This window comes from Carassius gibelio, chromosome B7 (genome assembly GCF_023724105.1).
Source record: "Carassius gibelio isolate Cgi1373 ecotype wild population from Czech Republic chromosome B7, carGib1.2-hapl.c, whole genome shotgun sequence".
NCBI lineage: Eukaryota > Metazoa > Chordata > Actinopteri > Cypriniformes > Cyprinidae > Carassius > Carassius gibelio.
Window position 1 is genome coordinate 34,418,372 of NC_068402.1, and position 22,428 is coordinate 34,440,799.

The 22,428-nt window shown below is 35.9% G+C and overlaps 3 protein-coding genes across 3 annotated transcripts; all 3 read right to left on the reverse strand.

Moving 5' to 3' along the window:
- Nucleotides 1–27: 27 nt before the first annotated feature.
- Nucleotides 28–11,857, reverse strand: LOC127962734 (zinc finger protein 143). The gene is made up of 16 exons (XM_052562405.1): nt 11,694–11,857; nt 9,980–10,082; nt 9,471–9,557; nt 8,385–8,468; nt 8,139–8,267; nt 7,848–8,041; nt 7,350–7,421; nt 7,151–7,264; nt 6,972–7,047; nt 6,382–6,507; nt 5,977–6,156; nt 5,204–5,431; nt 4,995–5,125; nt 4,620–4,751; nt 3,588–3,698; nt 28–312 (listed from the first exon to the last, which is right to left on the reverse strand). The coding sequence occupies exons 2-16, from the start codon at nt 10,074–10,076 to the stop codon at nt 229–231; spliced, it is 1,845 nt and encodes a 614-aa protein (XP_052418365.1). The 5' UTR covers nt 10,077–10,082; nt 11,694–11,857; the 3' UTR covers nt 28–228.
- Nucleotides 11,858–12,932: 1,075 nt separating this feature from the next.
- Nucleotides 12,933–16,157, reverse strand: LOC127961919 (serine/threonine-protein kinase pim-2-like). Its single transcript, XM_052561234.1, has 6 exons — nt 15,977–16,157; nt 14,136–14,230; nt 13,965–14,015; nt 13,477–13,855; nt 13,150–13,326; nt 12,933–13,039 (listed from the first exon to the last, which is right to left on the reverse strand). The coding sequence occupies exons 1-6, from the start codon at nt 16,155–16,157 to the stop codon at nt 12,933–12,935; spliced, it is 990 nt and encodes a 329-aa protein (XP_052417194.1).
- A 2,047-nt stretch (nt 16,158–18,204) lies between these two features.
- psmd7 (proteasome 26S subunit, non-ATPase 7) lies at nt 18,205–21,921 on the reverse strand. The gene is made up of 7 exons (XM_052562355.1): nt 21,719–21,921; nt 20,661–20,752; nt 20,488–20,580; nt 20,250–20,347; nt 19,793–19,873; nt 19,617–19,708; nt 18,205–19,029 (listed from the first exon to the last, which is right to left on the reverse strand). Exons 1-7 carry the CDS (start codon nt 21,790–21,792, stop codon nt 18,573–18,575), a joined length of 987 nt encoding a protein of 328 aa, XP_052418315.1. The 5' UTR covers nt 21,793–21,921; the 3' UTR covers nt 18,205–18,572.
- Nucleotides 21,922–22,428: the final 507 nt, after the last annotated feature.

Consider the following 22,428-nt stretch of genomic DNA (forward strand, 5'->3'; position numbering starts at 1 on the left):
TGGGAAAGCATCACAACACACCAAACATCCCGTTCATCACTTTTTATTCAAAAATTGCAAACAGGTTTCTGCCTTTTAGAGATCTATATCATAGTGAACAAAATCTGTTAGAAATACTATCATAGTGCACAGCTTAACCTCTGTACAATTGTGGCGAAAGGGTAATTACAAAAGGTCATAATTTGCTCGTGTAATCTCTAGTCATACTGCATCAGGAGGTGAAGGTAGTTAATTGGCCAGTTCTGCCGTTTCACTTCCCTGTAATGATGATGCTATTCTCAGAGCCTCTTCCAGTGAAGTCTGTTCATTGAGCTGGAAGAGCAAACACAACATCTGTGTTCAATAATACACACAGACAGGCCCAGCTAGACAGACAGAGGTAAATGAGTGACTGAAAGCTGGAATAAATGACATGACTTTGCTCAGATGTTTTCCCCTGATTCGCAGTCTGAATGAGTCGATGTCAGCTGCAGACAAGTCAGAGCCAGTCAGCAAGTTTCAATCAAATTTCACAAAAATTGTGTAGTGTATGATGCAGGGGCGATTCTAGGATTTTTTCAACTGGGGGGCACAAGAGGGGCCACGATTAATACAGAGGGGCCAATCTTGTGTTGTTTGAACTGTATATCCAAATCATTTCAAGAGTTCAGTAACCTTTAAAATCAGTAATAAACAGTGATACCCTATTATATTTTAATAGCAGTTATTCACTGCTCTTAAAAAAAAAAAATCAAATACAAATTGTATTAACTTTTCACTTTACAAAAGTGAAAGAAAAACTGTAATAAATAAAAGAATCCAATGTATGAATAGTGTACAACTCACAAATAATAATAATCAGAATAACATTAATAATTCATAGAAATAAATACACAATTAATTAATTAATATAACTACTATAAATTTAATATAATTTCATAATATGTTTTTGTTTATTATCCACGTCCCATTCAATTTGCATAGCAGCAGTTGCAGTAAATTTGCATTGACGAATAAACAAAATCTACTTATGTCAAGGCTAATTAATCTTGAGCATATTGATTTAAAAATATCATATATCCATACTTTGTTAGAAAGCTACTTGTTCAAAAAGGTAGCTTTAGTTTAACATGTAAAATATGTGGATCCTATAAAACAGCAATCGCGGAGCACCATGGTGATTTAGAACGCCAACTGAATTTATTAGGAATCTACAGACGCAAATAGACTAAAGGTGTAGAAAAATAAAGACCTATATGTGTATTTTGGACTTTTTTTTCACCACAAGTCTGAAAGAAGATATGTTACTGAAGACAAACAGGCCCAAATCTCAAAATTGACCAGTAAAAAAAACGATGTTTTTGCATGTGTCCAGAGGTGGGTAGAGTACCCAAAAACTTTACTCAAGTAAAAGTAAAAGTAATTCTAGAAATATTTACTCAAGTAAAAGTAAAAGTACTAGTCTTGAATAGTTACTTGAGTAAGAGTAAAAGAGTATCGGATAAAAAATCTACTCAAGTAGTTAGTTACTTTGGGTCATATATACGGAGCCTATTTTTATTTAGATATATAGATAAATGTATGTAATGTGTGTGTGCGTGTGTAAATGTATATATTTCATCAGCCTTTACTGCAATTTATTATAAAACCCTGTCTGTTTACTTAAGTAACAGATATAGGTTTCATGCCATAACATATTTTTAATACGACTGACTTTATATTAAATGTGAATTTAACATTGAAAGTTAATGTGATATAAATATTGCTACTAATCTTTCATTGTTCAGAAAGAGAGCAAATAACATTAACATTATTAAAGATCATTTTCACTGACAGTCTAGATTTCAATCACTCTCAGAAACTCCCATTAAAATCACTGAAACTGTTAACACTGTAAAATCAATATCTTAATTATAGATTCGTACACACATCTGCACTTTGTTGTTTCTGACGAGAGAATTCGCCAGAAAGAGGTATTCAGTCAGCGAGCGAGTGAAGGAAGCACCGGCATTTCAGCGATGACTCATCGGAACACCTCTGATTGGCCAATGCATTCAAACGAACCGTGTGTGATTGGTTATAATGCGCAACGCTGTAAAACGCATCTATCTCTGGCTCAGCGCCAGCAAGCGATCACAGATCTGAATTTAACAGCTGATGATATGACTTGCTGAACGTACTCGCACCGGTGTGATTGAATTAAAATTAATACAATCTTAATCGGCTATTTTTTGTCTTTTGGAAGCTGCATTCAACTTGACTCCCCTCTGTTATAAGCCACACACGTACAACAAACTACTGTCATAGTGGTATCGTGTACTGTAATCGAATGTAGCCCAAGTTATTACCTGTTAAACAGTAGACAGCACACGCGGTGTTCATCTAATAAGGATCTCCACCGCAAGCAAATAATAGCCTTTGCAGATTTGCTTTCAATTCAGTGCAGTTCCATAGTCCCGTTTTCAACGCTGTTGATGCTAAACGTTACAACTCTGAGTGAACCGCTTCAGACGCTCAGTGCGTGCGGCAGGGAACTGAACGAATCATTCAAACTGATTCATGAACCAATTCACTCGTTTGCCAATTGGTTTGATCAAGCCTTTGAACAGAATTGACTCAATAGAATGAATCATTGGCGAATGGGCATCGCTCATTGCCCAGAGAAAAGTAGACGGCGCGTTTGGAATAAACTGAAGCATTTATAACATTTATTGCATTAAGATAAAGTAACGAGAGGGGCGTCGCTCACAGTAACGAAGTAAAAGTACAGATGAGTTATTTACTAAACTGAAAGATTATAATTTGAATTTGTGAGTGACAGACAAGTAGAAATGTGGGGGCACACTGGGGGGCCAATCAGTTTTCAGGAGGGGCCAGTGCCCCCATGGCCCCTCCCCTGGCTACGCCACTGGTATGATGGGCACAGAGTATCTTTTCTTTTAGCTCCAGACTCCTGGCAGTTGCTCAAAAACATATTTATATACACAAACCAACTGGCCCATATCTGGCTTTGACTTGAAAGGGTTAGTTCACCCAATAATCAAAATTATGTCTTAATAACTCACCCTCATGTCATTCCAAACACGTGAGACCTCCTTTCATCTTTGGAAAACAGTTTAAGATATTTTAGACTGTTTCAAGAAGATCTGGTTACATCGAATGATTCGTTCGCGAACCGGAAATCACTACACTGCATTGTCTTGAAATCTCACAACAGACACGGAAGAGAAGACAATTCTGAATAAAGTCGTAGTTTTTGCTATTTTTGGACCAAAATGTATTTTCACTGCTTCAACAAATTCTAACTGACCCTCTGATGTCACGTGGACTACTTTGATGATGTTTTTCTTACCTTTCTGGACATGGACAGTAGACACAGCTTCAATGGAGGGACTGAGAGCTCTCGGACTAAATCTGAAATATCTTAAACTGTGTTCTGAAGATGATCGGCGGTCTCACGGGTTTGGAACGACATGAGGGTGAGTTATTAATGACATCATTTTGATTATTGGGTGAACTAACCCTTTAAGCAGCAAGCGCTGAATTCCTATAGATGGCAAATAAAACAGGTCAAAATTGTGATGCATTCCAGCCTAACAGAACTATACCTGAACAGCAATCTGTGTGCCATTAGAAGTAGCCAGAAGTGTAATTGGATGTGCTGATAACTCATCCTGTATGCTCCTGGAAGATGATAACTCTGGAATCATAGTAGTCATCTGGAGATTCAGAAACAAACAGTTCATGTGACCAGTTTATAGACTGCTGTGAAGTGACGTGACATGACATAACACATTTCACCCATCCAAAGTGCACACACAGCAGTGAACACACACACACACACACAAACACACACACCCGGAGCAGTGGGCATCATTTATGCTGCGGCGCCCGGGGAGCAGTTTGGGGCTCAGTGCCTTGCTCAAGGGCACCTCAGTCGAGGTATTCTGGCCCAAGACTCAAACCCACAACCTGAAGGTTAGGAATCAAACTCTAACCACTAGGCCACGACTCCCCCCAAGCCAAAACCCAAAAATGTGTTTGCAGCATTTTAAAACTTCCAGTTCCATCGTCCTGAAGTCAGTGGATATTTTGAACAGGTTTTTGGTTAAATGCCTGAAATAAAGTTGCTAATAGTTGTAAAGGTATTCATCTGTGGTTAAAAAAAGTCTCTTTCATGATTTTCGATGACATAAAAATACATCATTAACACCCTCTTTTGATTGTTTTTAAAGCTTTTTCTCGACTTGAGCTATCAAATGGCTTATAGGACTACAGAAGTTGAAAGAAAAGTTTTTTTTAAATAATACCAGAAAGAACTGTCAGATAATTAATGATGGTGACGTTGAAGCTTATTCATAGCCTTCGCTTAGCTTTTTGCGATTGTATTAGACTTCTGTTGTGTTCATTAGTAAAGATTATCATGATGAACAAACTGTGTAAGAATCATAAACTTATGTTGGTCACAGAGCTTATACTCAAAGGCCTATTGGTTTTTTGTCAAGGGAACCAAACTACAAATATACGTCATATCCACACAGTATAGTTATGTGATAATTAAGAAGAGAAAGTTTGATGTATTTGCTGGAAACAAAAACCACAGACATAAATATACTTGTTTGGTTCCCAAATGTACACACCTGTCTTTCAGTCCCGTCCTCTGAGACCACAGTCACTGAATGAGCCTCGGCTGATGACAGTAAAGACTCAGTGGGTGGGATGGTGATCACACTGCCATCTTGTGTTACCATTGTGATTACATTCCCAACCGCCTGTCAGAAATTACACAATTTCCTCATTCAGCACATGTATTATGATCAGCTTCTGGATTTTATATTTGTAGAAGTCTATGGCTGCAGCACATATAAACTAATTGCAATGTCATGACATTTTTAGTGCAAATTGTTTCTACACCAATTCTTCAGTTCATTTAAGTTTTTCATGTTTAATCCAATTGAAAGAAATTCACTTAATTTCAGAGTGAAAACTGTGTGTATAATAACCCTGATGCACACCTGTGATTCTCCATCTTGTGTGATAAACGTTACATGTTGTTCTGTGACATCGGAGATCTCCGAATCCATCTGTGGACAAGAGTCTTCACACTTCACAGGGCTAACAGTCAGGGAGGGGTCATCTATAGCCTCTGAATACAAAACACAGCCCAGTTTCACTCAGAAAATATCATCTAGTGTCTAGAATCAAGATCGTTTTCAAAGCTAACCTGAAGGGGGTTCAAAGTAGCCCTCCGACTCCTCTTCTATAGGCTCCGAGTCATTGTGCGCTGAACGCTTGTGCATGACCAGTGTGGAAATCTGCTTGTATGCCTTTCCACAGTGGTTGCACTTGTAGGGTTTGCAGGGAGTGTGCACTACATTATGTTTGTATAGACTTGAGTACTCAGTGAATCGCTTGTCACAACCGGGAACTGTGCAAACGTACGGCCTCTCACCTGCATGCAACAAAGACACTGGTTTAGACATTTCATAGACTTGAATTCATAGTTACAGTTAGGTTAGATTCAAAATGATGATTGAAGAATTCATGTCTTTTCAAATCCACATGACTTTCTTTTCTTTCATGAAAACACAAGGTCAGTTTTTGAAAAACCCAGATATTTAAAGGGACAGTTCACCCAAAAAAAATGACAGTTCTGCCACTATTTACCCAGTCATGTCAATGCAAACCCTCTATAAAACGAGATATTGTGAAGAAACTTTGTAACCAAATAATTGTGTATAATGACTTTTGATTTGCATAGTATGAATGAAGGTTAGAGGTAAGTTACAAAATAAACCACCATAAAAGTATAAAAATGACCATGATAGATATGCATACAGAATCTGTTATTTACTTAAAATCTTACCAGGTCAACATATTATTTAAAAATCCTCCTTTTGAGTTGCACTTAAAGGTTTGGAGTGATATGAGGGTGAGACAGAATCACAACTTCAATTTCTGGGGGAACTATCCCTTTAAGACTAAAGAGCAGCACACCTGTATGGATCCGTATGTGGTTCTTGTAATTGGTTGCGCTGGCAAACGCCCGATTGCAGCCTGGCTCTGGACAGTGATACGGTTTCTCTCCTGTGTGCGTGCGAACGTGCACCTTACAGATGTTTGAGGTAGTGAAGGATCGTCCACAGCCCGGGAATGGACATAGAAATGGTTTCTCTCCTTAAAAGAACAGAGAAGAAATAGATCAGTGCCAGGAGCCACTGTGGTGGTACCGTGGTATGACAGTGTCATAGGACAGAAAATAGGACAAATCCACATATGAAGCTATTTTAAACAGCTTTTCAGATTCTTATGCATGCAGCCTTTTGTTTACTTTTCAATTCAATGATAGTTAATATTTTCATGATATTCCGATAAATGGACGGAAGATTTGAAGACACGTACCCGTGTGAATTCTGGTGTGCTTTTGAAGGTCCCCTGAGGTCTTGAAAGATTTCTTACAGTCCATCTCCAGACAGCGGTAAGGTTTTTCTCCAGTGTGCGTCCTGATGTGACTTTTTAAACCGTAACCTAAAAGAAAATTAATTATATGCGATTATTATATAACAGTCCAAAAATGTAGCCATTTATTTGCATTAGTGCATTTATTTGATAAAAAAAAAAAATAGTCAAAACAGTTATATTGTGAACAAATATTACAACTGTTTACTATTGCAATACATTTTAAAATGTAATTTATTCCTGTGGTGTCAAAATTGAATTTTCAGCATCGTTACTCTTCAGTGTCAGATGATACTTCAGTAATCATGATCTGATATGATGATTTGCTGCACAGGAAACATTTGTTACACTGTTGTTATATATAATTGTAATGTAATGTATAAAAAGTTGTGCTGCTTCATATTTTTGTGGATACCACAATACACTTTTTTCAGGAGTGAAGAATAGACAGCATTTACTTGAAAATTAAATCTTTTGCAACTTATAATCAATGTAAATGTATTGCACCCGTGCTGTGCTAGTGTTTTTGTTACCTGTTGCAAACTTTTTTCCACAGCCTGGTAGATCACAACAGTACGGCTTGTCGCCTGTATGTGCTCTTTCATGCACCTGAAAAACAAAATTCAATCATAAATGCACTGCGCTTGTAATGCTGATGATGCTATGATGAACAGCTTTTATTTACAAGCTCCACTATATAAACCATAATAACCTTAAGATGATTTGCAGTGGTGTAAAGCTTTCCACATCCATCATAATTACACTGAAAACATTTCTCTCCTGGCTGCTGCGCATTACGCCGAACTCCTTGATCCTGAAGAACGATCTAGAGAGAGGGAGGATAAACATTTTGGATTGACTCCGAGTTTGGCTAATGACATTTTTATATTGCATGGAAATTACATTCTCACCTGCATCTCCACAAGCCCGTGAGGATCACCGGTGATCAGCTCGGAGTTTGTGTACGAGTCAATTTCTTCAATCTGCAGGAAAGAATTCAAGGTTTAGAATTACACTTTACATATGTATTTATTTTACCAACTTTGATTGTGCTAAAAATAATTGGTAACACTTTATTTTAGGGTCTCTTAACTAGTTGTGTATTAGCATGCATATTACTAGAATATTAGCCACTAATTAAGCACATATTATTTCCTTATTCTACATGACCTTATTCTACATCTCTAATCCTACCCAATTCCTAAACTTAATAACTACCTCACTAATAAGCAGCAAATTAGGAATTTATTGAGGGAAAGTTGTAGTTAATATTGAATATGTGTTCCCTAAGCTAAAGTGTTACCAAATAATTTATAACATATGATATTATACCAGTTCTCTCTAATTTTATATTGCCAGCAAATATATTGTGAATACCGTTGCATTAGTCCTAATCATACTGGTTGTACCTTGGTTGTGTACTGCTCCAAAGCATTGATTGTTTCTTGGTCAATAGCTGCTTCTGTGTGCAAATCTGCTACCGTGCCATTCGTCTGGATGGCCAGAATGGTGTTTGGTTGTGACACCTGAACAGCGTGATGAATGTAAGCGGTGGAGCCGTCCTCTAACTGCACCGCCTGCAGGGTACTGGGTTCATATGTATCTGCCATGCAATATTGATACAGATATATTCAAAAGCATGGTCACCCGAATCCCATTTAACATCTTGATGCATAGTGAAAAGAGAAGAAAGGAAAAACCTTTTCCAGTGTGGTGGATGTAAGCAGTAGTTCCATCCTCCAGCTGCACCGTCCGAGCATCCTCCAGCAGTAAGCTCTCATTACCAACAACATCACACACTGATGAGCCCGTCCAGTTATTAGATTCATCTAGTGTAATTAAAAAATAAATAAATAACATCCAACATCTCTTCCTAAATGTAAAAAATCCAGATCACGTCTGGTGAATCTAATATAAGATTTGCTGTATAACAAAGAGTAAAATACCTGCTTTTTGAACATCGATGTGTTGCACATAAGCAGAAGACCCATCTTCTAACTGGATCACCTGTCCTTCTACTATATTGCTTTCTGAGTAAAAAAAACAAACAGTACTCAGTTAATGCCTCATTTATAATATCATCTCAACTGTGTTTGAAAAAAAAAAATCTTCCATTGCATTATTTTATGGAAATATTTTATGCTTTTTTTTAAACTCATGCAACTATTTTAAAAACAGGACATATAGGAGTTAAAGATTGTAGATGCTTCATGATCATTTCAGTTTCATGTTTTAATGATCTTAGCTGTCTTGTTATGTTTGGCTAATAGATATGAAAGTGTGTTTCCGCCATGTAAAAAAAATAAAAAGGTAATAGCATTTTTTTATTTCACAGCTCTGGGTTTATATCTCACTTTGTTTCACACAATTCTGATAAAATAATAATAATAATAACTGAAAATATAAAGTCAGAATTCTGGTGTTTTCTCTCAATTCAAGTTTACATTTCAGAATTCTGAGATTATATCTAACATTCTATTTCTTCTCAGAATTCTGAGTTTACATCTCACAATTCGTATTTGTAATTGTGACTTTTTCTCACAATTCTGTTTTCTTGCAATTTCAAGTTTATATCTCACGATTCAGACTTTGTTTCTATGATTTGCAAGATATAAACTCTGAATTGCCAGATGTGAACTACAGAGATTATATCTCACAATTCAGTTTATTTCATGTAAATCTTAGAAACAAAGTCTGAATTGTGAATTGTGAGATAGAATTACCTTTTTTTCACGACAGAACAAGTCTTCCTTAAATATATGTAAAATAATAAATACAAAAATTAAACTGACAAACAAGTAATTCTGAGATCCTGCAGCTAAACTAGTTGACAATGTCATAGATTTGCATCACATGAGAATGCATTTCCATTAAAGTAAATACAAATGTTTGATGAAAAGTGTGGAAAGGTTCACATATAGCATTTGCCATTCTATATGTGAATTTATTTCCTATAAATGATGCTGATTTTTGATACATCTTAAAATGTTTCTGCTCAAATTGTTGTTGATTGGGCACAGTAATAAACATACCTTGAGTGTTGTGAGGTATATATGCAGTGGAGCCGTCTGATAAAGTCACAGCCTGCAGACTGACTGTGTCCATGCTCTGATCGCCATCTGAATCATTAACAGCACAATTAGAGACTGGCATAGATCGTGACGACTGTAATACTGGAGTACACTGCCATTCAAATGGCACTTATGTTCACCAAAACTGCATTAACCAGATAAAAACACAGCAAACGCACCAATACTATTAAATATTATTACAGTTTCAAATAAGAATGTTAGATAGTCTCCAGGCTTCAATGTCACGTGATCTTTCAGAAATCATTCTTATGCTGTACTTTTCTTGGTGATCAAAACATATCAGTGATGAAAACAGTTGTACTGCTTCTGATCAATTTAATGCATCGTTTCTGAATAAAATCTTACTGACCCCTGACTTTGGAATGGTAGCAGCATATGAACACCTTCCCCTTTAATAAAATGCCCATTTTTGATAGAAAGAAAACGTTTATAAAGTGTACAGCTCTGACCTGCAATCCCCACGCTCTCAGTTAAGCAGAGAGTCACCTCCTGAGCATCTCCCTCATGCTGGAAATCTGCGGACTGATTTATCTGAGCCAGCAGCATAATAACCTAGAAGAAATCAGATGTTATAAATCAAACACTATAATTCTTTGATCACATTTAATAAGAGTTATGGATCCACGGTCTCAGATTGTATATATAATTGAATGCACATGATGATTAGATTCCTGTATTCCATCAAATTTGCCATCAAAAACATGGTATTTCCATGATACATGTCCAGGGGTTCAGAAAGTTGACTGCACTGAACGCTGTAAGCTGCTAAATGTCATTCTGCAAAACAGTGCAATTTGTGACTCTCTCTTTGTTATTACTATTTTATACTTACTGTACATAGGGCCAAACTAAACTAAAATATGCAAATTGCTGCACATGTAATTTATATAACCATACAGACTACTTACATAAAATGCATATAATCCATGTATACTAAAAATACATCTTGGTATTTAAATGCTTAGTTTCATTATGAAAACTCTGTAGTTTTAATTGTGGGGCAGGGGAACATGTAATGCGTGTACTGCAAAGCAATGATGACTGAGAGATGGACAACTAAACATCCTACAAATTTCCTCAAAAGCCTAATGTATCATATACTTGCATTTTAACATGTTTTGTCAAAAAAAATGGATGCATGGATAATAAAAAAAAGAAAAGAAATGGATGCATGGATAATAAAAGAAAGAAAGGAAATGGATGCATGGGAAATGTGTGATTTGAAATCTTCGTAACAATACACAAGTTATTCTTATGTTTCTTTTATAGAAGTGTTAATGATTTCACAGCAAAAGGAGCAAACTAAAAGACAGCTTCAGAGTGATACTAAACAGCCTTTTACTTACTGAAGTATCAAGTTTACTATTAATCAGACGACAGAAGGCATGTAGAAGATTATGCATAACTGGGTTTCAGCAGGTTTTTAAAAAATAAACATATCAAATATGTTTATCAAAGTTTTATATGCTTTTACATAGTGTGTGATTAATCTCATCCAAAAAAAAATTATTTGACATATTTATGTGTACTTTATTTATTATGTATATATTAATACACACACATTCAGGACACATCTTGAAAATATTTACATGTATACACATTTATATTATTATATTTGATATTAGTATAGTATATAAACATAACATATTTGTCTTGAATATATACATGCATGTGTGTGTATTTATATATACATAATAAGTGTACACAGTACACACACAAATATTATGTAAACAAAAACGTTTATTTTGGATGAGATTAATCGTTTGACAGCACTACTTATATAAGTTTTGTTATATGATACTATTAAAATAAATACAAAATACTATAAAACAGACGTGAAGTTTTACTTTCTAATCTCGAGAAAACATTTAAACCTTCAAATCTCCACACAGTTTTACAGCTCATGTACGATAGTGATTCTTCACGAGCTTGATCATTTGTAAAATAAATAAATAGAAACCACTGTTGTCAGGATTTCATGAAAAGGTGAGACTTGAGACTACAGGGTGTGAAGTAAAGGCAGAGACACATGTTTTGAGCCTGTGGCGATCTCTAGAATCAGATGTAAACAAAATGTCGAGACAACAACAGAGTTGACAATGTACTGAAAATCGTCTTATCTAGCACATAATAAGAGATGAGTTTAGTGTTTCAGACACTCACCTCTCTGAAGAGCCTACACTACCAGAAACAACACACCGAATCAAATTATATGTATAATATTTCCATATATGAAGGTCTCTAACATATCGAAATAAAACTGGTGTGTTTTGAATGCGGTATTTTTCTTCTCTGGTTTTAATGTTAGATGTTTAGTGAAGATGTCTTCTGCTCCCTGCTGTTCAGGAGTAAAAAACACTTCCGGTAAAAAAAGAAAAAAAAAAGAAGATGATAAATTGTTGTTATGTATAAATATATCTACAAAACAGCTACAGTCTGGTTTTATTACTCCATAAAACATTATTAAAGAACTATATAGGATCTATCTATCTGCATTAATATTACCAAAATAAGGCCGCTGTACCTCTATGACTAAGTGTCTTTGAAATCTTCTTGTAGCCATAGACCTTCTAATGTAATAAAATGATTTATTTTCTAAAGCCTTTGTGAGTGTGAGAGCTCATTTGACTTGGCCATATACTCAACCTTACCTTAATGGGCTAAAATAAATGTATCTGTAACATGTCAAGCTAATTAAAGGTCCTTTTGGTTGTGCTTTAACCCTACCATAAACAAGTGACTTAAAACAGCAGTTTTGAATAGGGATTGACACTGTATTAAAAAGAAAAGAAAATCCTGTAGCTCAAAAACATGACACCACTTTTAATAGGCGACTAAACGTACAAAATTTGAAAAAACTCTAGATCTTAAGTTCAGTTTGTAAATCGTTAGTCTCTTCATAAACATGTTTCACTTCGCCACTTAGGCTGTAAACATTATATTTTCCCACTTGAATCTTCTAATATCAGCATTATCATTACACAAGATGGATAAGCAAAACATTTTAGTAGAATATAAATTAGCATAGAATCATTTTCTGAATAGAGGTAGAAAATGTTAATTAAAAAGTCAGGCGAAAATGTATTTAATGTATTTATTTTAATTTTTTATAATCATAATTTGATAACTATAAGAGAAAAACAACAACAATAATTGTTATTATTAATAACAAAAATGGCAGGAGCGGCTTTCACAGCAACCTCTCGTTACTCTGTTTACCACTATTTACAATTTCCTTCATGTTGGTTTGGTGATCTGGAACCAAAAAATAAATAAATAAATAAATAAATACAGAGATCAAGGTTATTGCCCACAAACATTATAATCAGATTCAAATACATCAAAATTAAAGAACAGCTTTTTTGAGATTATATCTGAAAAATTACTGATTTATCTTCAAAATCAGTTGTAACACAGTACCTTGAACCAATCATGTAGAAGGATTTCCCCCAAATCAATCCGCCGGCTTGGGCTTTCATTCAGCAGGGATCGAATCAGGTGACTGCATTCTGGACCAGAGGAAGAGACGAGAGAGTTCGATTATCTTACCTTAAACCCTCCTTGTTTTGTATGATTGAATTACAGTTGGGCTTCTTTGTTGAGACGAATGGCATCTTACCATTCGACAAGTCAGGCTCAAACCAGACGCCGTCGTCAATCAGTTCAACATCCCTGGGTTCTGGGTAGCGTCCACACACCAGCATGAACAAGAGCACTCCCAGAGACCACACAGTTGTTGGTTTCCCATGGTACCTGTGGGCCACATAGTACTCAGGCGGGCAGTACTCTGGTGTTCCTGAAGGAAAACGGTTTTGTCTGATGAGTAAGCTTGAAATACGACAACATATTTTCATATCTGTGTTATTAAATTAAAACCAATCATGCTGTGAGATATACTAATTTAACTTGTTCTGAGTAAGTCCCAAACTACAAGTGCGATACGTACCACAAAATCGTTCATAGCCGGAGTCTTGCAGGAGATCCCCACAGCCGAAGTCAATCAGTTTGACCTCAAGCCTTTCTGGGTGGATCAGTAGGTTCTCCAGCTTGATGTCCCGGTGAAATACCCCTCGCTGACAGCACGTGTGAGCGGCCTTTGTTGCCTGCGCCATGATAAACCGTGCTATGTCCTCGTTGAGGAAGCCTCCCTGAAGCATCACATAATCCCACAGATCTTTGCAGGGGGATGGCCGTTCCATGACCAGGATGTAACGTTGAGGCTGGTCCTGCCAGTCCAGCAGCGTAATGATCTCTGGAGCTCTGGGCTCTTTGTTAACAAGGAGTAAAAGGGCGACCTCTGACGGAAGGGGTGCATGATGACCAGGCTAGAAGAAAGATCATTGTAAGATTGCGTTGCTTCACCAAATAGTCTTTTTGTCCAGTCTTGGACAAATTGTTGTCAGTATGTTTGCATAGTGAGCATAGCCTGCTTACAACGTAGATGTATTTCATGTTCCTTGGCTTGCTGGCTATTTTCACTGCCACCTGGATAATAAAATAAAACATTACATTTAAAACATGGCAAGTGCACAGAATACGAGTGATAATAGACACTATGATGGTCATAGTGAGAGAACATAAAGTAGTTAAATATTGTAAGAAAACCTCTAGGCCATCCTCCAAGCGTTTCCCTTCATAGACGCAGCCGAATCCTCCCTCACCAAGCATTTTGCCGATTTCATAACAGCTCAGAAAGTCATCTGTTGAAAGATGCATTATGTAGATGACATGAAATGTCAAACAGTGTTGTGTGTAATTTGGGGGGCAGTAAACTTACCGTCAGTTGTCAAGTCCACTCTGTTGTTGTAAGCGGTGGCTGGACTGACTGGACTGTGGTGTACTGGAGCTGGAGGGCTTTGAACCTGCTGATCTACAGGAGGAAGGTCTTCAAGATCACTGGAAAGAGAATCCTCTACAGACCAGGCAATGGACTGCAGAGAAATATGATCTAAAGAGGGGAAAAACAAATAAAACAAATAATTTAATATGGAAAACTCTTATTATGAAAATTCTTCAGTGACTCCATGAAATCGATCTTCCACGTTTCATCTTTTTTGATGAAGATTTATGTCATGTCCTGCAGTAAAAACGTATCATATTGAAATTTTGGATTTCGATTAAAAGTTTGTTTGTAGATAACATACAGTGTGGCAATTAAGGACACACCATCTTTGTGAACAGAAACATTCCCCTGATTCATGAGAAGATTCCCATTAATGGATACTCATTTGCAATGATCAATTGTTTGTTTGGTTTACCATCAACTTGTCTCTCATATATCATCGCCTGGTCTGAACCGCAGCTCCATTTAATGGATTTAAGAGACAACAGCTTCTCAAAACTCTCTGTCCTCCTTTTCTTTCTCATTGGCATCTCATGTTCTTCAAATGCACCAATGGGCAGATGGTTCTCAGCCACATTAGTGCTGGATGTTTTTCTTTTTGGGCCAATGATAAAAGATGTCTGCTTGATTTCATCTGTGTTTAACCATAACATTCATCCTGGAATAAAAATCTGATTGTGGTCTTGAACAAACATCAATGGAATTTTGATAAAGTGTGTGATATTATGGATTTTTCCTATATTGTGATGAATATGATGTAGAGTTCATGATGCACAAAGCTCTAGTAAAACTGGTGCACAATGTCAAATGGTTGTTTGATCTACCCTCAGCCTGTCTCTCACTGATGGCAGCAGTAATCTGGACCTCCACTTTCTCATCCTGACCTGAACTTCCTCTCCAATTAAACAAATAAAGAGAGGGCAGCTTCTCAAAGCTACTCTTTCTCTTTCTCTGTCTCTCCTGACTAACAGGCTAATGAAGAAAACACAAATCAGGATTAGTGTCTATTGAACATTGCTCATAAAAAGATTGACCTTAAAATGGATTAGTGAGCATAATACACTCTAAGATGTATTGAAATTGATTTCGGAGATAAAACAAGATCCCAGTTGAATATAGATAAGAAAATGACAATACCTCAAAGTCACTCTCTAAATGCTGCCCTTCGTAAACTGGAGCTGGAGGGGTTTGAGCCTCCTGATCTTCAGGAAGAAGGACTTCAAGACTTGGTTCCTGAAGGCCATGATCCTCTAGAGACCAGCCAAGGGACTTCAGAGAAATATGATCTAAAAAGGGGAAAAAAGAACTAAAGGATATTTCACTCAAATAATAATTAAACTCGGCATACTCATATTATGGTGATTCTTCAGTTTCATCTGTTCATTCAGTTTTATCATGTTTCATCTGTTTATGACATGACCTAGAATAAAAAATCTGATCGTGACTTTTTCAATCTCATATGGTGTGATGGTGTATATGTTAGCATATGTTAATAAATGACTTTTTATTTTAGTGAACAAAACATTATTTTAATCTATTTATTCCATGAATGGATTGGGTGGAGTGTGTGTGTGTGTGTGTGTGGGGGGGGGGGGGGGGTTACCCTCAGCTAGTGTCTCATTTATCGGTGCAGTAGCCTGATCTGAGCTGCTGCTCCAGTCACAGAAGTGAAGAGAGAGCAGCTTCTCAGAACTCTCCGTCCTCCTCCTCTTCCTCCTCCTCTCATTTTCATCACCAGCACTAACGATCAGATCGTTAGAACTGTGTTTTCTCTTCAGTGCCATGATAACAGTTGGAAAGTGACTCTGTATGGGATACCGCAGAATGACACAACTGCGAATGTATTCTAACACAAGTGACGCTGTGTATTAAACTGCGCGCACGAACGTTCCATTTCTTTATGATGTCATCTAATTCAAAAGCTTGAGCTGCGCTTTGGAATGCGCTTACCTTTCATCAAATTAAAAATAAATAAATAATGGAATGCGCGTAACACAGAAATATATTTCAAAATACAACATAAAATAATTTAACTTACCACTATTTTCCAGTGACAAAATTAACATAATTGGTTGATTTAAAAAGGCCAAATCATGAAATGTCAAGATTAATGAGAGAATAACAATTCAAAAATCTGTCATTTAGTGCTGCTCTGGTCAAGAAAAAAAATATGTATATCTTGAATCAAACATATTTATTTACAACCGTAAAATTTCAATATATCCCTCTTGATAAAGTCTAACCATCATCCTAAATTATCATGGAATGTTTTCTGAAATGGACATACATATTTGCGTGTAAACACACAAATAAACATAACTAGCAATATAATAACCAATCAAAGTCATATTTCTATGTAGGAAACTCAAATTAAGAGATTTGAAGTTGAAAATGTTTATGAAGGACAAGGAGTGCAAAATACTGTGTTTTTATTTACTTTTAATGACTTTCTAAAAAAACTGTTAAACTTAAGTTTACACCCAGACACTATAGAAACCTGAATAAGACAGCAATTTTCTACATTTCTACAACAATACTATATTTAAATATACTCTGAATATAAACAATTAAATGCTATCAAAACAGCTAGATGTAGCTGAACACCTATACAGGTGTAGCCTTTCAATTTCATTAACATCTAAAAAGGGACATTTTTCAATCATTTTGTAATGTAACCGAGACTGCAGTCACAGAGCACTTTCACAGAAGCCCTTGATACAGTGCTGGCCGCTTTCATCTCAGTAACAAGACAAACACAAAAATGCAGCAGTGAGAAAGCAGAAATTAAGAAAGCATCCAATCATTGCGATGTGGATATGTTTCCACCACCAGCTCTGACATTCACTGGCATCATGTCGACTAATGAGATCATTAAAATTACACTGTTACAATCATTTGATTATTAAGTATATTTGATACTATATAGATCTGGCTATGTGAGCCTATTTGAATTCATCCCTTTTCTTTGCATGACACATTAACATTACAGTACTACAGAAGCTCTTACGGTATTATCCTGAATATAAGCATTCGTTTCATGTGTCATAGAAAGGAATAGAAGCTCTCGGGAGGACCAGTGGCTGATGTGTGATAACCTCCTGAGGAAGAGGAAGTCGTTGACCAGATGTTGGTGAAGATCCTCAGTCTCTTGAGCATTAAAGGGCTCATTGGATGCCCATTTTCCACAAGTTCATATGATTCTTTATAGTCTTAATGACTATAAATTCTGTAAAATTTATAGTCATTAACATAATCTGTATGTTAATGACTGTCTGTAACATAGTTTGGTTAAAAACAGCTCTTTTCAGCACAAGCCGTTTTGTAACATTTTCCTTAAAATGCAAATGAGCTCTGATGACCCCACCCCTTTCTTCCAAGCCGCTCTCCGAGGGACATTGAGAAAGGGGAAATTGTTTAATGAGATTTAAAACAAAAACACTGGGTGGATTTGTATCATTATTGGGTGGTTGTGTACTGTGCACTCACTGCAAACACATATTTCACTTCTAACAGTTTGTAAAAGTGTATGTAGCATCTAATAACCTCTTTAAATGCAAGAAGAAACTCATAGTTACAAAACTACTTAGTCCTCATCAAGAGGATCGCTGACTGCTCTGTCTGATAACTTGTCTTGTAATTTTTCACTGAACATAGATTTGATTAAACTTACATTTTCTTTTCATGAAAAGTGAATGTACCATTTAATTATTGAGCAGATTTTTTCTGAAACATTTTGTTTTATAGATTAGCAAGTAATTTTTTTTAATGATCACTGAAATAAATAAGGGTTGCATGTTGTTGAGAAAATAAAAACAAGTTAGGCCAGAGAAGCTTGTTTGACATTTTGGCTTTTTATGATAAAAAAACTAAACAAAACAAAAATCTCTGTAAATACACTGAAACAATGCAATGACATGCCTGCAGTGCTGGACATCAGTCTTGATATTGCGATGGTCTAATAATGGTACTAAAATGTTAGTGTAAATGGGTCAACCTTGACCAAAACATCAAAAAGGGAAAGAAACATTTGAAACAAATCCCCTTCTCTCTTTTAATCAAAACCAGAAGTAAACCATTTATATCAAAGAGACAGAAAAATGTCCAATTTAAACTGCAGATGGTTACAAGAGGCGGCAAAGAAACATTGAATTCCTCCCAAAGCCAAGATTGTGCAAAACCAAGTTCATGCCAGTTCAGGTTCATTTCTTTTCCTTTTTGTCATCTTTCTTGGCTGTAGCGTCTCCCTTTTCCTTGTCTTTGTCTTTATCTTTCTCCTTCTCGTCCTTCTTTTCTTTCTTGCTGTCATCTTTCTCTTGACCCTCTTTCTTCTCCGCATCGCGGTTTGCGATTTTGTTGTTGATGAGATTGTGGAGCGCCACTACAGAGCGGATGAGCGAGGCCAGATAGACCACGAGCATCTGGTCGTTGGTCTTAAGGTAGAAAGCCTTGACAAACTCCTGCAGGTTGACATCAGGCAGCAGATTGAACACGTCCTGCAGCTGATAAATGATCTGGTGGTTGATGGGCAGTTTGCCGGTTGCAACCTTCTCCAGATAGCTCTTGATATCCAGCAGCTTGGAGTTGAGCCCTTTCAGGCCATGAACCTGATTGGTGATTCGCTGCGACAAAGTGCCAACTGTTGTGTCCTTGATATCACTGCAAAAATCACCATGAGAACAAATAAACTAGGTTCTTTACAGATTTTTTTTTTTTAATTTATTAATTGCATCTAGTATTAAAACTTTTAATATATATTCAAATATTCACAATAAATATCCAGATTAATGTAGAACAACAAAGATAGCATGTTTTAAATATTTAAACATTACTGGAGTAATTATAGCCATTGAACATTACAGTAATTGAAAGACAATTTTTACAATTTAATAGGCTTATAAATATAAATTTATATGAACTTAACAGCTGTGCCTGTAATATAGTGTGTTGTTACTGCCTCCAATATCAGCGCTCTCTGATTGAATGAGAGCGGTCCTTTTTCCCCCCAGTTTATCTGTGCAATAATGTTTGCAATATGTAAGAAAATTACTTGGAATCAATATTTAATGTGAGGATCCTCTAGATACAACATCAGTATCAGAAGAATTTTGGCTGAACTGATTTTATTTGGCTGCTCGATCAAATGCTTCTTAAATAGAAAATATTCAATAGTAAACAGGTTATTTTTGACAGCCAAATGACAAATCAAATAAACAGAAATGTACATGTTTTCATCCCCATCTTACCGCAACAAATGCTCCACACCAACTTCCTCTGCCTCCTCTGCTCCGATCTCACTGGTCACGTGTTCAAACGTCTTCGATGTGGGAGTCCCATCCTTCAGGAAAGAAAAAATGTCAACAATTAGCAAGTAAGAAATCAAATAGATTAACATAGCTTAATAACTTCAACAAGTACTCACATCGTGCACTTCCTCCACTGAGATGTACGCTTCAGTTGGCAACCCCAGGTCCTTGGGTTTCACATCAATAATGACTAAAACCTTTGCAAAATACAAAATCAAAAAACAAAAAAAAACATTATTTTTTGCTTTAAGAAAATATAGCCTGTTGTCAGGAAAATTGTGCCATTATTATCTATTAAATGAAACACTCCTGCCAATTCTCAGAAATAATTTCTATCTATCTATCTATATATATATATATACACATCTATACACACACACACACACACATATACACACACACACACACACACACATATATATATATATATATATATATATATATATATATATATATATATAAATTACATAATTTCTCATAATACTATTACAAATACGAAATTCAGTCTAAAACATGACTTGCTGGGTACATAGTTTGAAATAACGCAGTGTTAAAAGAAAGAGTATTACATACCGAATTAGAGCAGTACTGTTTCATGAGTTCATTTATGGCAATATCATTTTTGTGCAGCTTTGGGCCTGTGTGGTACCACCCAACTATTCTCTCCCTTGCTAGAATTGGGGAAAAAAAACAACAACAACAACATGAGTTTGGACATGAGGTTGTGTCTTATAGCAATGACATGTCAAAAACTCAACAACGCGTTTGTATGATATTGATTCTTTACATGGACATAGTACAGCAATCTTACCATTGACTTTCTTGAACATGCCGTACATATTCTCCAGGTAGTCGTGGTCCAGGAACCAGACTGAATCATCCTTGTCGTCCTCATCAAAAGGCACTGCCACATGATTAAAATATTACATCAACTATATTTCAACTGGAAAGAAGTGTATTTTGCACCAAGAGCTGCAAACATACCAGCGAAGCTGTTGGACACATCAAGCACTTTCTTATGCCACGAACCCAGCAGAACACCCACAACTCGCTTCTGACTGCCAACCTTACCAATCCTACAAAACAAATGTATGTGAACACAAAGAACACAAAAGAAAAACACTGGTTTTGAATACATCTTCAAATGGCTCTTTAAATATGAGCGAGGTCAGATCATGTCTGAAAGTGTCGGTTCCAAAAGCTAAGCATGTAACATAAATACCTTGACATGCAATAAATTTATTTATTACATTTATATTACAGTTAAGGGTCAGTTTTGTGATTATCATTATCTGAAAGCTGAATAAATATGTTTTCCATTGATGTTTGGTTTGTTAGGAAAGTACAATATTTGGCTGAGATGCAACTATTTGAAAATCTGGAATCTGAGGGTGCAAAAAAAAAAAAAATCCAAATACTGAGAAAATCGTCTTTAAAGTTGTCCAAAAGAAGCTCTTATTAATGCACATTACTAATCAATAATTAAGTTTTGATACATTTACAGTACAAAAATTACCAAACATATCCAGGGAACATGATCTTCTCTTAATATCCTAATGACCTTTGGCAGAAAAGAAAACTAATATAATTTTGACCCATATTATGTAATATTGACTATTGCTACTAATATAGCCGTGCTGCTTACGAATGCTTTTGTGCTCCAGGGGCACATAATTATAATAGATTATAAAATTTAGGAGTTTTTGTGTTGATTGTTCATGTTCGGAGTGTTTATAGGTCTACTTGTGAGAAAAACGATCAGATATATATTGCTGAGTTGATCATAATAACTAATTATATCATAATAACTGACAGACATCTGCTTACTTTTACAATATCTTACAACAGACTTTAAACGCTATGAAGCTGAGCCGGTATGCATCACCATAATATAACATTTCCAACCTATTCTTACAATATTGTTTATTTGTATAATTGCTCTTAGACTGTGACTGCTAGCTTGTAGCGGCTACTTTCATTGATACATAAATGACAGTGAGTTAACAGTTTTAATACAGAGCCTTCACAACACTCAGATTTACCTGTTAAAGTGGTCGACGACACTCAATAACACCAAGGGATGAACGACGACCCTTTCTACCGCTAAATCCGGCATTTTTACCCAATAAATCCGAATATTTCAAGAAAATATAATGCTTTTCTGTTGTTCAGCACACTAGTTTGATGGACGCCGCTGCTTCCGCTTCCGCTTCTGCCTGACGCGTGACGCACTCGAGCGCCCAGCGGCCCGGAGGAGGAACTACACCCTGACCATCTTTAATTGAAGTCGGTGTGTTAAATACATCAAATGCATAGTTTCTTGATATAAAACCAAAATTTACTTAGATATAATTAATGCACAATAACGAAAATATTCAATATCCTTTTATCTGTGAATGCAGAAACATTGTAATCGTTTTGATTACTTATAACGCTAATTGTACACAAGATGATGCTGTGTATTTTGTTTCTGTGGCAATTTTTAGGTGTTACGTTCATGCATAGGATTTATTTATTTATTTAGTTAGTTAGTTAGTTAGTTAGTTAGTTAAATGGAAGTCCCAGTTATTATAGTAAGTTGATATGTAGTACTGACAAAAAAAATAAATAAATGCATAATCTGTTTGCAAATCATTTACTGTTGTGATGAATCATCTTAGAATGTCTAAATGTTTAGTCGGTATGTGTATTATAGGGTAATAAAGCACTGAGTAGTCTACAAAGTTATAAAATAATACAGATAAAATAATGG